Source organism: Nerophis lumbriciformis, linkage group LG01 (genome assembly GCF_033978685.3).
Source record: "Nerophis lumbriciformis linkage group LG01, RoL_Nlum_v2.1, whole genome shotgun sequence".
Classification (NCBI taxonomy): Eukaryota; Metazoa; Chordata; class Actinopteri; order Syngnathiformes; family Syngnathidae; genus Nerophis; species Nerophis lumbriciformis.
The window spans coordinates 49,800,448-49,818,285 of NC_084548.2; the positions used below are offsets into that span (position 1 = coordinate 49,800,448).

Consider the following 17,838-nt stretch of genomic DNA (forward strand, 5'->3'; position numbering starts at 1 on the left):
AACACAAATTGAGCTGTTTGGCCACCATACCCAGCAATATGTTTGGAGGAGAAAAGGTGAGGCCTTTAATCCCAGTAACACCATTCCTACCGTCAAGCATGGTGGTGGTAGTATTATGCTCTGGGCCTGTTTTGCTGCCAATGGAACTGGTGCTTTACAGAGAGTCAACGGGACAAAGAAAAAGGAGGATTACCTCCAAATTCTTCAAGACAACCTAAAATCATCAGCCCAGAGGTTGGGTGTTCCAACAGAACAATGACTCCAAACACACATCAAAAGTGGTAAAGGAATGGCTAAATCAGGCTAGAATTAAGGTTTTAGAATGGCCTTCCCAAAGTCCTGACTTAACCCCCGTTGAGAACATGTGGACAATGCTGAAGAAACAAGTCCATGTCAGAAAATCAACACATGCTGAACTGCACCAATTTTGTCAAGAGTAGTGGTCAAAAATTCAACCAGAAGCTTGGCAGAAGCTTGTGGATGGCTCCCAAAAGCACCTCATTGCAGTGAAACTTCCCAAGGGACATTGCTGTATGTATACTTTTGACCCAGCAGATTTAGTCACATTTTCAGTAGACCCATGATAAATTCATAAAAGAACCAAACTTCATGAATGTTTTTTGTGACAAACAAGTATGTGCTTCAATCACAAAAAAATAAGAGTTGTAGAAATGATTGGAAATTCAAAACAGCCATGACGTTATGTTCTTTACAAGTGTATGTAAACTTTTGACCACGACTGTAAATACACATATATAATCACAACTACAAATATTTAACATGTTGTCCATTCAGCAACATCAGTTTATCATTTTATAGCTGCTGAATGACTTAAGGGGCTTAATTTTAAAAAATTCAGCACAATAAAAAAGCGGGTTCTCGTGTAGATCGCCGCACTGCAGGACTACTTTAAAAATACCTCGAAAAAAACGGTACGTGCTGCATGTTTCAAAACAGCAAAACGCAATGGTAGAAAGGAGCATGATGACATGATTGTGCAGTAGATAAGTGTCTCCATGGTGAAAGCCTGGTAGTACACGCAAAAACCTCATTTAAAATAAGGCGATCTGCAACACTTTTGCATTTGTTTTCAACTGTACGAGCAGTCTTAGTAATTCACACGGAACACACCCACTAATGGTACACCCAATTTTGTAGTTTGCGCAAGCTCTTTAGCGCGTGGTACTTGGATCTTAGTAGATCCCGCCAAAGGTTTTGACCTTTTCCGGAGGTGTGTGCTGCAGTAATTGTCATTCTGGCAAACACGTTATGTCTAGCATTAACTTAGTTTTGTAAGGATCTGACGATCTAGATAAAGGTAACAATTCCACTCTGTTTCCAATGATACCGTATTATGTGACAGATCCTTTTTTTTTTACACCCACAGATCTGACTACATTGCAAATAAAAATGGCATTGTCATCAGCTCAAATTATCAGTTTGAAGATGGAACCATTTGCATAGAGTGGCAAAAAACAGAGGTACGTTTTATTAAATTGTTCTGATTGCGTCTCAATGGTTGTCAGCAGCCCCACCTCCCAAGAATACATTGACTTGTGATGCTTTTTTCTTTCTGCAGTGTCTTGTGAATTTAACTGTAGCAAACACTGGAACTGAAACAGTGCATTTTACCTACTACACGGCGTTGCGCATGCTCAGCAGCTTCACACTCTGTGATAAGCAGAAAGTGACCAGAAAAAACCCACTTGCGCTCAAACCTGGTAAATAAAAACAAATACTACTATTTTGATGAATTATTTTTACTAAGCAGCCACATCATTAATAAGTACACCTGTTTGATTTATTAAACATTTGGCTGTTTAAAAATGATAATGTTCATTTCAAATTGTTGTGAAACTCTTACTATGTCATTTTTTGGACCAGTCTGTTTTTCATTAGAAATGTGCTAGGCTAGACTCTAGCTCTTTGAGCCAGTATAAGGTGTACAGTGTTCAAAGCCATTAGAGCATTTCTGTATTGAGAAAATTATTGTCACAATAACCAAGTATTTAGAATGTATGTGTTATATTGCAGGTGACAGCTATGAAATCCAAGTTCTCTACGAGTTTAAGGCTGCTGGTAACTACCCAGCGACGTTGGCCTTTGAATTTCAGCGAGACCTGAACTCCTCCAGTAGTTTATTCCACATTGTGCGCGATATTCAGGTTCATTATGTGACCGCGTTGGGAATGGAGCTGAAACCTGTTGCGCCTTTTAGGCGCTCTTTTCCTGCTCGAGTACCTATACTGCACTGCAAGATTGTGGAAGGGCATCCACCTGAAGGGTAATCAATTTTACCTCACAATAAGAATGTAACATTACATAAATTGTTTTTGAAGTACAAAATGTACCATACAAATTTACTGAAATGTAATGGGAATCAACAAGAATATGTCTTGATGTCCTCACCTCCAGCAGCTCTTCTGCACTCTGGCCTTCTAATGCTAGTCTTAATTAACCAGAAATTAGAAATGAAAATTATCTCCACTGTTTTCTTTGCTGGCTTTTGTGTCTTATCCTCTACATCGTGTTCTCAATTTGTATCTCTTCTACATCTCTGTTCTCACTGTCCTCAATTTCTTCTGATCTCTCTTCATCTTCTCCTCAGTAAGAAAACTAGCTATTGACTATCATGAAAGTTGCTACAAGTTGTTAGATGACACCATTGCCTCATTTGCATATCTGATTACAATGGAAGCTGAATAACGTAGTGTGAGACATAAAAAGCAAATTATGATTAGAATTGTAAAATAATATTCTTCTGTTGATTCTGAGTTTAGTTGTATTTTTCTTTGTTCAACGTCGTTAAATGTTAGAGTACTAAATTTGATCAGAAGACTGAAGGATTGTGATATTCACGAACAAACTAAATCTATTGACTAGAGAGACAGTGATATAACAACAACCGTTGGTGTGTCAGCATTGCCACAGTCAGTACACAACATGTAAGAGGATGATTGGATCGATCCATGAATTGGTAGTGTTGATATCATGGGTAGTATCAGTTTATGATCGATACTAGAGTGAGCAGATCATTATTTAAATATTGTCTAGATATTATTTTTGTTTTGTTAATGTTTACTAATTCAGGGAATAATTCCCTGGACATGGTAGTTTAGTAGTTTTTGTTTGTTTAGTTATTGTGTACTATTGACTTGGTTTTGCTCAAACAATTGTATGCAATAAAATAATGGAAGTAGTTTAAATATAATGTCAATATAGTTAAACTGTCAATAGTACTCACCATAAATACATTTAAAAATGTTACAGTTAACACATGTGATCGGTACGGGCTGATCTCATTCATGGATGATTGGTATCTGAAGCCACAACACAAAACCTTGATCTGAACATTCCTAGTTATACGTTTAGTGTTTTTTATACCTACCGTTGTTCTGGTAATTTCACTTAATTAAACCTTTTCTAACATTCCACACTACACATTAATACAGGTACGTACTAGGTTTCCTGCTGAAATTGTTTTGTATTAATACAGCTAGCAAGACTCTAATATCAAAAATGAAAAAATTGTTTCGAGACACCTCTTGTTGTAACAATGTTTCTTGTTATGCTGCTCATGCATTGCATGCACCTTACAACTAGGGCATCACTTAAATCAATTACGGTAGATTGTTTTTCTTGTTTACCACAGTAACAGGGATAATTTAAGCAAATACACTTTTTATGTCTATGACATTATTTCTAATACCTTCTAATACTAATATGTCCAGATTTATTATCCTTGTAGTATTGTCTTACTGTGAAGCTTTGATTTCCAGGATGTTGATATTGCAACTAAAGAATGAAACCCCACTCATGAGCTATCAAATGCCAAAAGACACCACCCGGCTAGTTCTGTCACTGAACAAGGACATCTCCTCTGATAAAAGGTTTTTTTTATTTATTTTTTTTTATCCTACCAAGCAGCAAGTCAGTAGTGGCATATAATCTACAATATTTCCTTTTGGTTCTAATAGTGCATTGCTGAAAAGTCCATTAACCTTTGGGAACTACGTTGCAAAGTTCAATCAGATGTTGTATTTGGAAGAGCATCAGATGCAAGTGGACATCAGGAAATACTTTATACCCAACAGTGAACACGAATCCGTCACCATGGAAAAAGATCCAAATAACCAGAGGCTGCTCATTCTAAAGGTGAATTTGTGTGACTAACGTATTGTTTCTATTGCTGTGGTGGGATTAAAACACATTTGTAATGCGTAATATATGAACTTGTAACTTGAGCACAATCTGTTAAATGATCTGTAAATGTATCATTTGAACTCGTAATATCCCACCCCCTCCCCAAGTGACCCTGAGCGGGGACAAGCGGTAGAAAATGGATGGATCATTTGAATAGAAGTAGACTAAAAACTTAAAACCACCATGACCTGCAGAATGATACCCATCATTTAATAGCCGCCTGACATAGTCCATATTCACCTATTTGGTTTACTTTGCAGATCCCTGGTCTGTCTGAGAATCGCCCTTCTGTGCTGCGAGGAGATAAGCTGATAGTTTATTCCCAAAACGAAACCGGAGTGAAGTACAGTGGCTATGTCCACAAAGTAGAGAGGGACTATGTCAAACTGGGATTTCACTCTGAGTAAGATGCTCTTTTAACTATCTGACCAGAAACGTTCACAGATTCACATACCTATGTAAATGTGCTTGCAGTTTGTTGAATCGTTTTATCGAAGGCATGCATTTCAACGTGGAGTTCACAATAAACCGCATCATGCTGCGCGTGCAGCATAGAGCAGTGGGCTTTGCGGTCAAATATGGCCTTGGAGAAGTGTTATTCCCACAGAAACACGACCTCAGCTTAAAGGAGATGCCTGAAGTCCCCACACTAAGGTGAGGTGCATAAAAGAATACATAAAAAAGGATTATTTTTGTTCTCACAGGACAAACATATAACATGTTAAAGACTACATGGCTATGTTGTGAATCCACACATGTTCAAGCAATGCAATCAGAAGAAAATGGACACGGCCTCCTGGCTCATAATCGCTGTTCATCACAATTGTGTTTGGCAGGCTTTTGTTCTTCTACACACAACTCATCCAAGCATTCCATTATACCTTCATTTGTGCTCTTTTCACTTTCTTCATGTAAAACAGGCACAATGTACATAACATATGTCAGTTTTAGAAAATATACTTTGTAGTGTGTTACCTTGGGCCGAAATAACTGAAAATACTCAGATCTCAAATCAATGTTCCCCATTCAACTGGATTGAAATTCAACTACAGTCGTTGCGGTTTATAGGGACCGAACATGACCATGGTAATCAAATTTCCGGGAAGTGATGTTACAGCTTAAAAACTGTTTACAGCCTTGAAGTAAATCGATTGCGTTCATCTTGACTACATTTACACTGTAGATCAAAGTGGCCCAAACCGAATTTTTCGAAATCAGATTTTACCAGCTGACTGTTTCCATTACAAGTAAAATGTGTTTTTTATCAAACTCCAATACAAACAAGCACATGCCCCAAAGTGGCCCCAATGTGGCCTTGATGTCACTTGCATGCACAGTTCGAAATAGTGAAAACAAAAGAAGTTGATTGGATTCCGTAAATGAACAAAGAAGTTGCTAGTAATGCTACAGATATAAATAAGTCTCCAACATAGATATGGTCGCCACACATTAAATATAAGTTGTTTTTTTAATGAAAAATAAACTAAAGTAATATAATGTATGAATGCATGTATATGGTGTAATATATTTGGGGGGATTCTAATCTTTTTAGGGCTGTTAGGTAGAGGCAACATGGACATCAGCGTGGATCTACGTTAGATTTATTTTTCAACTCATTTACGGAAACAATAGGGGTGTGGGAAAAAAACGATTTGAATTCGAATCGCGATTCTCACGTTGTGCGATTCAGAATCGATTCTCATTTTTAAAAAATCGATTTAAAAAAAAAAAAAAAAAAGGTTTTTTTTATTAAAATTGTTTTTTTTGTGTTTTTAAAAAAAATAATCAATCCAACAAAACAATACACAGCAATACCATAACAATGCAATCCAATTCCAAAACCAAACCCGACCTAGCAACACTCAGAACTGCAATAAACAGAGCAATTGAGAGGAGAAACAAACACGACACAGAACAAACCAAAAGCAGTGAAAACAAAATGAATATTATCAACAACAGTATCAATATTAGTTACAATTTCAACATAGCACTGATTAAAAATCCCTCATTGACATTATCATTAGACATTTATAAAAAATAAAGAATAGTGTCACAGTGGCTTACACTTGCATCGCATCTCATAAGCTTGACAACACACTGTGTCCAATATTTTCACAAAGAGAAAATAAGTCATATTTTTGGTTCATTTAATAGTTAAAACTAATTTACATGATTGCAATCAGTTGATAAAACATTGTCCTTTACAATTATAAAAGCTTTTTACAAAAATCTACTACTCTGCTTCCATGTCAGCAGACTGGGGTAGATCCTGCTGAAATCCTATGTATTGAATGATTAGAGAATCGTTTTGAATCGGGAAAAAATCGTTTTTGAATCAAGAATCGTGTTGAATTGACAAAAAAAAAATCGATTTTGAATCGAATCGTGACCCCAAGAATCGATATTGAATCAAATTGTGGAACACCCAAAGATTCACAGCCCTAGTAAACAACTTACGCAATGTACGTAACATGTAAGCAAAATCAAAATATATATTAATATATTACATATAGCCTACTATTTGCGCACTATTGACTAGTGATGTACCGAAAAGTCACCTGCTGAAAAAACAAAACCAGAGTTGTAATGACGTGCCCTGGCGGTCTGTGTCTTTCCCCGCGCACACGCAATGACGGGTTTGCCTAAAAGTGACGAAAAAGTTGCATTTGAGTCGCATTTCCATTTAGACTGAAGTCACATTTGAAGAAATTCCAATCGGATTTGGACTACCTCCTGATGTGGCCCATCTCTGATGTAAAAATATCTGATATGAAGCACTTTGGAGTGTTTAGATTAGCAAAAAAATCTGATCTATGTCACTTAGGGGGTAAAATAAATCAGATTTCGTGTGCAGTGTAACGGGACCTTTTCAAAAAAATATGTGCAAAATTCTTGTGTTCAAACAAAGTTTTTTTGTGTAAGAGGTTTCTTACCTGCTGACAGTTTCAGCTGACGCTTCAGCCTTCATCAGAGCTCTTTAGCTGGACACAAGAATTTTGCACATGTTTACGGCCTTATTAAATATTCTCAGGGCATTAGACTTACTTAGATTGACCAAGTGTAAGGCGAGATCTGACCAATCTAAGGATCAATCCAAATTAATTTTCCCTCTTCCCCCTTCCCCTTCTTTTTAACGCTCCCCCTTGGCTTTAGCATCTCGTGCCATGGCCAAGTGCTGAAAATACGCCTCCAGGAATTCAAACGTCACTCGGGTTTTGCCACGTCATCAACCCTCGCTGTTTGCTGGGAGTGACCTAAAGCAGATGCGACAAATGTTTACTTTCAAGATGCCATCGCACGGGTGTTTTGCTTTTTATTTGGGCCCTTTCCTTTAGCCTGTCTACATCAAGAAGAAAACAGACCTTTAGTTGTCGTTTCTGAAGCGGATCATTGATGCGTGTCCCCTTTGAAAAAAATGCATCCGAGAGGTCTGTGGTTACATGTTGGTCTCACGTGTGTTTCCAGACACAACGATGGCAAAGGGTGAATGTAACGTACAGACTTTTCACAAATATGCATCATGTTACGTTACTGATGAGGCAGAAAACAGGGAATGCAGTGTTCAAAAGCAATAATCAACAGTAGCTTCAACTACGTTGCTGGCTTGTTGTAACGAGTGGTTAAAACATACAATAAACAATTGAGAATGTAGCCTATGTAGTTGTGCTGTTTATTCTTTCTACATTGATAAATCAAATAATAAAGTTACAGCTACGTTTAGCAATGTATACTGGAAGTCGATTGTTTTCCAAGCAATTAAAAAAAAATACAACAATTAAAAAATAGCCAATATTTACATGGGGTAGCAATAAATGAACATTTGAACAACAACAATGAGCGTTGTTATTGAAAATCCATAATTAAGCTTATTACTTACATTTCTAGGCTTCTCTTAGTTTTTTTTTCTGCCATAGTTTTTAGCAGGCACAGTGCAATAATGTTGGGAATTTCTCCTACCCCTCGATATCCAGGAAGATTCCCCAAGCTTACTTCAATTAAGGGCTGTGACGTGAACGCGCAAAACCAAGGGGGGAAGAGCTAAAACAAGGGAGAATTCTCCCTCCCGCTTGGCTTCAAGCATCTGGTGCGATGGCGAAGTATTGAAAATACGCCCCTATGCATACGGACGTCGCTCACGTCTCGCTAGGTAATCAACCCTTGCCGTTTGCCAGCAGTGACGTGAGGCAAATGTGACAAAGTTGTGTTTACTTTCAAGATGCCGTCACACGCAATGTTCGCCTTTCCTTGTGATCTTATTTTCTTTAGCCTATGTTTATTAAGAAGACCGTTAAGAAGACAATATTTTTGGCGAAATATACAAGTGTTGGCGCATCAGTAATGTGTTTCATTGTGTATTTGTGTTTGAAGCCAATATTTACATGCAGTAGCAAGGTTTGAAGTCTTGACTAAAACCAGATGTGTCATTATTCTGACAATCATTAATTTTGCTTATTACTTAAAATACATTAGTGCCCCATTTTTTAAAATGTTTTAACACCCTTTGCTGGCATTATTCTAGCTTTTATTGACTCCTTCTAGGGCTGCGCGATTAATCAATTTTAAGGTTTTAATTACTGCAATAACCAAACCGCAAGAGGCAAGAGTTTTTTAATTTATTTTTTTCTCTTCGTTCTACAGCATTTGAGTGATGGATGTGTTTTCCTATCAGAATCGTCGAGCCGCGCATCCTTGGTGTGCTGGCCAAGCAGAATTGGTTACAGAAAATAGGAAGTTTGTGTGCCCTGTCCACATCAAGTCAAATGTTTTTGAAAGTTGATTATTGCATATAATTCTAATGTGTGGTAACTCGAGACAATTGACAGTGTAATGTCAATGTAGTTTAAAAGTCACATGACTTCCTTCACTCATTATTTTAGCTGTTTTATGCATTTAAATGTTTAAAATCTAAAAAACAACAGCAAATCGAATCGCAATGTTTCGCTGAAAAATCGTAATTAGTTTTTTTCTTAAAATCATGCAACCCTAACTCCTTCTACTTAGAATGGCGCAAGTTGAAAAGTGCTAGGATCGTATTGCTTTAAAGTTAAAGTTCCAATGATTGTCACACACACACTAGGTGTGGCGAAATTGTTCTCTGCATTTGACCCATCACCCTTGATCACCCCCCTGGGAGGTGAGGGGAGCAGTGGGCAGCAGCGGTGGTCGCGCCCGGGAATCATTTTTGGTGATTTAACCCACAATTCCAACCCTTGATGCTGAGTGCCAAGCAGGGAGGTAATGGGTCCCAATTTTATAGTCTTTGGTATGACTCGGCCGGGGTTTGAACTCACGACCTTTACCAAGTCGGCTTAACACACACGCACACACACACACACACACACACACACACACACACACACACACACACACACACACACACACACACACACACACACACACACACACACACACACCACATCAAGTTGTTCTTTGAATTCTTTCTTCAATTCAATGAATATCTTCTGCTTCTTCTCAGCACTGTCCTTCACATTCACTAGTTTTCAATCTGCTATAGGCTAATGCTCGTGAGTGAGAAACCGAATGTTTTGGTCGGATATTCTGGGGGTTCACTGTAACATTTGCTACGCCAACTAGCAAGGCAGCGAGGCGTGAGTGTCGTGAAGCAGAACGCAGCTGGAAGAAGCATAGACTGCGGGTGACATACCAACTCCTTAGAGACAGTTGGAGAAAGTATCAGGATGTTGTGAAGGCTGCAAAAACTTAAGCATTTCTCCGACTTAGTTTCAAATAACATTATTTTTTAAAACAATTGGTTTCGTTTTAAATCCCAGTCCATACACCGTGCTGGAAATGTCATGCGAGACTTTTAGCAATATCTAGCACTTTTTTTAACAACAAGGTTGCTACTGTCAGAGCTAAAATATCACACCCGTCTTTTATTCTTGCTACATCAAAAAATTGTGTGAAAGTTTTTCAAGACTTTGAACCTATGTTACTACCAGCTCTCAATGACTTGATTAATAAACTGAAAGTTAGCTCTTCTCCCACTGATTCTGTCCCACCTCTCTTTGTTAAGGAGGTCTGGACAACTATTGGCCCTATTGTGAAGGATATAGTCAACAGCAGCCTGACTTCTGGGGGTGTGCTTTCCTACTGTCAATAGCCAGATGTTGAACCTTTGTTAAAAAAGACCAGTCGTGACTCTTCTGTCTTGTCCAACTATCGTCCTATTTCTAAGCTCCCATTTGTGTCCAAGATTTTAGAGGAGTGTTTTTACGCAGATATAGCCTTTTTTAAATGACTGTGGCATTTTACATACTTTTCAGTCAGGTGACACACAATTAGATTGGAAATAATCCACAAAGTCAGGGAAATCGCAGTTTTACAGCAGAATAGAAGTGATGAGACAAGTCAAGGGGCTAATGCATGAATGCTGGGTGTGAACGTAGGTCAGGAAGGGTCAGGAGAGGGAGGCGGAATCACACCCAAGTCCAGCACATACTTATGGACTGGTTTGAGTACACCCTAAGATTCAAGAAGACCTAACATTTTATCTCCTTCTTTAAATGTTCTCAGTATTCTGGTTAAAGGTGAATGCAACTGAAATGTATTTCAACATACCCACTTTAGCTGAAACAATTACACCGTGAGTTTTTTTTTATCCACCAGCGTAGTGTAATGCTGCAATGTTGACATCCGAGGTCATCAATATCGTCACTTGTTTGTGTGCTGTGTAGTCTCTGTAACCGTAAACTGGAAAACAACCCTGAGCAGATGGATGCTGTGTGTCACATCGTAGCTGGCACCTCCAAACCCGCTCCATACCTGGTGTTTGGACCACCTGGCACGGGTAAAGCACATGACGCTGTTCAGGCGTTTCCATCCTCATAGACGGATAACTTCTATCTGATGGCTCTTTGTCCTTTTCAGGCAAAACGGTCACTCTGGTTGAGGCCATCAAGCAGATAGTGGAGAGACAGCCACATTGCCACATTTTAGCCTGCGCTCCCTCCAACAGTGCGACTGATCTTTTCTGCCAAAGAGTTGCCGAGCATGTGGATAATCACTTATTGTACCGCATGTACGCCCCTAGCCGTGACCCACAAACAGTCCCAGAGAAGCTCAAGGTCAGTGGAGACAACAACATGCAGTATTTTTTTAATTCTGTCATGGCTAAGCTAACAATGTCATGTTTCACTAACTTTTTCTAACATTTTCTGTAAACAGTAGTGACCTCTTGTGGACATCATAATGTAGTGTCAATATGAATGATTCAGTTTTGTGGTTCAAAATGTTTCGGTTACCTTAGTGAACTCTAGTGGACAACAGCATGTGGTGTCACAAGAATAAGATTTGCTCTCTGTGCTGTGCTTTACATGTATGATCTTGTTTAATTGATAATAGGACTGTCAAACTTAATGCATTAACACATGCAATTAATCATGTTTAAAAGCAGATTAATCACACAACTTAACCGTACATGCTCCTTTACCTTGATCATGGATGGTTATCTGAAAGGCGGCACTGGTTGTTGTACAATCAGTGCTTGGTAAAGCATACACCAGTGCAAAGATGAGTGTGATTGCTTCAAAATACACTCTGATGGGACTTTAAAAAAAGTATCTATTTCTTTTGCAAATACATTTTTCAAGTCAAACATTTACTTGAATTTTTCAAATTAATTATTCAAGTAAAACATTTAAAAAATGTTCCTGACAATAAAACTCAGTTTGTTTGAAAATGTTGGGGTCTCTTTAAAAGTGTATTTAAGTAATGCAAGCATTTAATTTATTGTAAATAATCGTGATCAATCCAAATTTTAAAATGTGGTTAATCTGCTTGAATTGTTTGACATGACTTATTAATATGTTAACTTTGTGTGCATGTTCATTGTGGTGACTTCACAGGCATGTTGTAACCTGCAAGGGGATTGTTACATTTTTCCTCCCAAAGAGGAGCTGATGAAGTATAAAGTCATTTTCACCACTCTGATCACTGCTGGAAGGTAGTGTAACATTATATTGTTGATGTCAATGACACTTGTAAATTGTGCTTTTTTTTTTAACATATTGTCACCATGGAGACCCTCATTTCTCCACATTAATGGCGTCATATGGTCCAACCTGTGGCGTTTCATCATGTTGACATGCAGCACACAAATATACAGTCGTGATCAAAAGTTTACATACACTTGTGAAGGACATAATGTCATGGTTGTCTTGACTTTCCAATAATTTCTACAACTCTTATTTTTTTGTGATAGAGTGATTGGAGCACATACTTGTCACAAAAAACATTCAGGAAGTTTGGTTCTTTTATGAATTTATTATGGGTCTACTGAAAATGTGACCAAATCTGCTTGGTCAAAAGTATACATACAGCAACATACATGATCAATTTTGGTGATGTAGAAAAGTTACAATCAAATCAAATTAGCTTCATGGCATGGCCTCTTAACTTCATGTGAGTGATTATGATTGAAGACACCTGTTGACTGCTCTAAGCCCATTTAAATAGGGCTCATGTGATGCAGTCATTAGACTCTGTTACAAACGCGACAATGAGAACGTCATAGGAACTCAGCACAGATCTGAAAAAACGAATCATTGACTTGAACAAGTCAGGAAAGTCACTTGGAGCCATTTCAAAGCAGCTTATGGTCCCAAGAGCAACTGTGCAGACAATTATTTGTAAGTATAAAGTGCATGGCACAGTTTTGTCACTGCCATGATCAGGAAGAAAACGCAAGCTATCACTTGCTGCTGAGAGAAAATTAGTCAGGATGATCAAGAGTCAACCGAGAACCACCAAAAAGCAGGTCTGCAATAAATTGGAAGCTGCTGGAACACAGGTGTCCACAGTCAAGAGTGTTTTGCATCGCCATGGACTGAGAGTCTACCATGCAAGAAGGAAGCCCTTGCTCCAGAAGCGACACCTTAAGGCTCGTCTGAAGTTTTCTGCTGATCACATGGACAAAGATAATACCTTCTGGAGGAAAGTTCTGTGGTCAGATGAAACAAAAAATAAGCTGTTTGGCCACAATACCCAGCAATATGTTTGGAGGAGAAAGGTGAGGCCTTTAATCCCATGAATCCCATTCCTACCGTCAAGCATGGTGGTGTTAGTATTATGCCCTCGGCTTGTTTTGCTGTCAATGGAACTGGTGCTTTACAGAGAGTAAATGGGACAATGAAAAAGGAGGATTACCTCCAAATTCTTCAGGACAACCTAACAACCGACAGGACAATGACCCCAAACACAAACGTCAAAAGTGGTAAAGGAATGGCTAAATCAGGCTAGAATTAAGTTTTTAGAATGGCCTTCCCAAAGTCCTGACTTAAACCCCATTGAGAACATGTGGACAATTCTGAAGAAACAAGTCCATGTCAGAAAACCAACAAATTTACCTGGACTGCACCATTTTTGTCAAGAGAAGTGGTCAAAAATTCAACCAGAAGCTTGTGGATGGCTACCAAAAGCGCCTTATTGCAGTGAAACTTGCCAAAGGACATGTAACCAAATATTAACATTGCTGTATGTATACTTTTGACCCAGCAGATTTGGTCACATTTTCAGTAGACCCATAATAAATTCATAAAAGAACCAAACTTCATGAATGTTTTTGTGACCAACAAGTATGTGCTCCAATCACTCTATCACAAAAAAATAAAGAGTTGTAGAAATGATTGGAAACTCAAGACAGCCATGACATTATGTTCTTTACAGGTGTATGTAAACCTTTGACCACGACTGTATGTACCATCTTTTCTGGGCCATGATCTACTGTACACAACAGAACCTATTTTTAAGTGCGCCAGGACGTGTGATGGTGTGTCTGAAATGATATTGCATATTTCAAGACGTTTTTCATATAGGAAATAGGTATTTTGTATATGAAAAAACAAAACGCCATTAAAAATAAACACCACCAGACACAAAAACATATCACTTGAATTTGTTTTAATCAGCCCTAAAGTCAGCTATAAAATTATAAAATATTATTTTTGAATAGACGATACGTCTAATATTTTTATTTTGGACAGTCAAATATGTTGACACACACACAGGCTGAATATTCGCTCTCTTTATTGCACAATTGCTTCCTTTCTCACAGCCATTTGTGCGTAACTGCCAGTTTGCACTGACATTCTAGACATGCTAAATTAAGATGCAAAACAGCGGCCACAGAACAGTTTTGATAAATCACATTGTAAGTTGACCTGCAGCTATCGAGTAATCTATCGAGTAGATTGTTTGATTAATTGAGTAATCAGATAAAATACACTTGCCGTAACCTTTGTTGTTTTTTCTAATAAATGCACATCATCAATATTGAAATTGCACTTTTAGCATGTGCATTAATAAAAATTCTCTGCTTTTCGCCGCCATCACGGCACCTGCACACCATCGCTCTCGTGCATAGTTGTGCGGAAAATGTTGTCACACTCACACGATTAATCGAGCAACAGAATATAAACTGAAGCTTTTTTCCTAATCGAATTAATCGATCACTTGTTGCAGCCTTAATTGCAGGAATGTGAAATGTCTGCAAAAACGCGGAATTTGCGTTTTTAAACATACATTTTTGCGTCAAAATAAAATTTCTGCAATATGAAATATTGTGGGCTGCACGGTGGAACAGGGGTTAGTGCATCTGCCTCACAATACGAAGGTCTTGAGTAGTCTTGGGTTCAATCCCGGGCTCGGGATCTTTCTGTATGGAGTTTGCATGTCCTCCCCGTGACTCCGTGGGTTCCCTCCGGGTACTCCGGCTTCCTCCCACCTCCAAAGACATGCACCTGGGGATAGGTTGATTGGCAACACTAAATTGGCCCTAGTGTGTGAATGTGAGTGTGAATGTTGTCTGTCTATCTGTGTTGGCCCTGTGATGAGGTGGCGACTTGTCCAGGGTGTACCCCGCCTTCCGCCCGATTGTAGCTGAGATAGGCTCCAGCGCCCCCCGTGACCCCAAAGGGAATACGCGGTAGAAAATGGATGAATGGATGAAATATTGTAGCGTGTAAGGACGGGAGTCAAAGGAAGAGTGTCAAAAGATGAAGTTAATTGTTTTAATGATATTCAGACTTTGTTTTCTCATCAGTAATCAAGCAGTATCTATACATCTGGGGCTTTATTTGCATCTTCTCTTCCCAGTGTTGTATGATGATTAGCATATATACTGCAAATTCATGAAGACAGACACTAAACGGATTGCGCTCTATTTTGCATATTTAAGAAACACAAGCTTAGTAGATCAGCTTTGCATGTGCTATCAAGTTTTGCATGTATTTTAATACACACAATTTAGTAGATCAGGCCCTATTGGGTTATGATGGATAGAAAAAAGTAGAAAACTAAAATTTGTTTTTGAAGTAGCTCTTATGCGGTGGATCTCATTTTGAACCTAATCAAGTGTCCACTGAATGGTCTTCTCTCCTCTTACTTTCTGCTCTCTGCAGGCTGGTCACAGGAAACCTCCCCATGGGTCATTTCACTCACTTTTTTGTGGACGAGGCCGGTAATGCCGTGGAGACTGAATGTCTAATCCCACTGGCTGGTAAAGTGACAAAGCAACTATGAACGTGCGCTGAACTTTCTGGATGTCTTCTGTTTGATTTCTGCTGTATTTTCCTGATTGCATTAAAGGGCTGCTGGACCCAAAGTCTGGACAGGTGGTTTTAGCTGGAGACCACAAGCAGCTCGGACCCATCGTCGCTTCCCCCCTTGGTCTCAAATTTGGAATGGGTAAGAATCATAAGGGGGAGAATGCGTCATAATGCGTTATAGGCCGACTTGTGTATGCGTTATACATTCTGGCTCTGCTGTTTGCAGGCATTTCCCTCTTGGAAAGAATGATGATGCACGTGTCGTTGTATCAGAAAAACGTCGGTGGGTTCGACAAAAACTTTGTCACCAAATTGCTGTGCAATTACAGGTGTTGTTAAAATAGACGTCTTGCGCATTTGTGCTTTTCCTGGCATCCCCCAGTCATCAATCTTGCCATCCTTGTCAGGTCCCATCCGGCCATTTTGAAAATTCCCAACGAGCTCTTCTATGATGGAGAACTCCGGGTCCGCGCCGATGAAATTATACGCAACTCCTTCTGCAACTGGGAACATCTGAAACAGAAGGTAACATTTTTCTCTCCACTTCTGACGTCTCTGATACTTAGATTACTTGCAAAAAGAGTCAATAGAGGGAGCACTACAATCACATATTCCTAACTCCTATGAAGGAACTCTGTGATTTTCCTCAAAATAACCTTTAATGGCCTCCATTTTTCTGTATGTGCTCTTTACAACATCTGGGCACACTCCTGATGAGACAACAGATGATCTTTTGAGGGTGCTACTTGCAGACCTAGATCAGGGCTCTGACATAAAAAAACAACATAGCGACTGTGCAGCAAACAGAGTGCAAACTATCTGAGTACGCAAGGGGTTTAGGTCCCATCACTAAAAGCAGATAGGAGCAAAAAATCGAACTATGCAATGGAATCTATCCCTATACTTTATCAAACAAGACTTGTCGAGTCATCTCAAGGATTATCCGTTGGTCGCATTCCCAGACATGTTGAACCATATAGTGCTGCAGACGTCATTCTACACGACAAAACAGATGGAAACTTTGAAAATCATGGAGGTCTACAACTTCTTTGTGTGTGGCTGGGTCAAGGATATTGGTATCAAGATTTTTACTTGGGTAAGGTTGCATTTCATGATTAACTTTGCGTATACGGCCATGTTTTTGTTGCCTTGTTGTCGATGCATGCGCCGTTTACGAGTAGCGTGTTTCCCCGTCTTTATCAAAATATAACTACAAAATGTCAACGTTGTGTATGTGCTGAAAGCTTCATTTATGATCGTTGCCTTTGGTAAAAGCTTAACTCTTTTAGGTTTTGCTCACATTTGTTTTCTTTTATTTAGACTCGTTGAGTTGGTGCTTTACGAAACACTCGTAGTAAAATGCATTTTAAGAACTCTAAAAAAAGATAAAAACAAATAATATCAAGATAATACTTAAATGGGAAACACTAAGCGTTGAAAGTATATTAAACAAACCATTAACGAAGTGATTACTGCAAACTTCTACGTTCTTCGACACTGCTCCCTTGGACTGGAGTGCTTGACACTTTTTCTCATCATGTTTCGTTAAGTCTTGCAATCTTCCGCCCTTGTTGATTACCTCATGAGGAACTTTTTTTTAGCCAAAAACAATGCAAGCGTAGGGCATTTTTGTTCGAGGAAGGCAAAATGCCGCCCAGACTGCTATGACAACAGACGCTCGCTGGCACACCACTGTAAGCCTCGCATAGTTAATGAGCCGGACGAGACATCAGGTGAATAAAACCTATACAGTCGTCCCTCGTTTATCGATGGTAATTGGTTCCGGACATGACTTTAATAAATTAATTTCTACAAAGTACAGCAGGAATCATTAATTTTAAATGAAATACCTTCATAGCTAGAGTATAACACACCTGTTAAAGGCCTACTGAAATGCGATTTTCTTATTTAAATGGGGAAAGCAGATCCATTCTATGTGTCATACTTGATCATTTCGCGATATTGCCATATTTTTGCTGAAAGGATTTAGTAGAGAACATCGACGATAAAGTTCGCAACTTTTGGTCGCTGATAAAAAAGCCTTGCCTCTACCGGAAGTAGCAGACGA

General features: G+C 38.9%; 1 protein-coding gene across 1 annotated transcript in view; it reads left to right on the forward strand.

The window, feature by feature from the left end:
* LOC133622647 (putative helicase mov-10-B.2) overlaps window positions 1-17,838 on the forward strand; it is a 50,904-nt gene that overhangs the window by 12,400 nt on the left and 20,666 nt on the right. Inside the window, exons 4-17 of the mRNA XM_061985486.1 lie at window positions 1,388-1,481; window positions 1,580-1,721; window positions 2,035-2,284; window positions 3,780-3,890; window positions 3,978-4,155; window positions 4,464-4,606; window positions 4,678-4,857; window positions 10,902-11,014; window positions 11,095-11,291; window positions 12,072-12,169; window positions 15,624-15,721; window positions 15,811-15,909; window positions 15,997-16,099; window positions 16,178-16,295. Coding sequence (XP_061841470.1) covers window positions 1,388-1,481; window positions 1,580-1,721; window positions 2,035-2,284; window positions 3,780-3,890; window positions 3,978-4,155; window positions 4,464-4,606; window positions 4,678-4,857; window positions 10,902-11,014; window positions 11,095-11,291; window positions 12,072-12,169; window positions 15,624-15,721; window positions 15,811-15,909; window positions 15,997-16,099; window positions 16,178-16,295 — 1,924 coding nt within the window. The remainder of the gene's footprint in view (window positions 1-1,387; window positions 1,482-1,579; window positions 1,722-2,034; window positions 2,285-3,779; window positions 3,891-3,977; window positions 4,156-4,463; window positions 4,607-4,677; window positions 4,858-10,901; window positions 11,015-11,094; window positions 11,292-12,071; window positions 12,170-15,623; window positions 15,722-15,810; window positions 15,910-15,996; window positions 16,100-16,177; window positions 16,296-17,838) is intronic.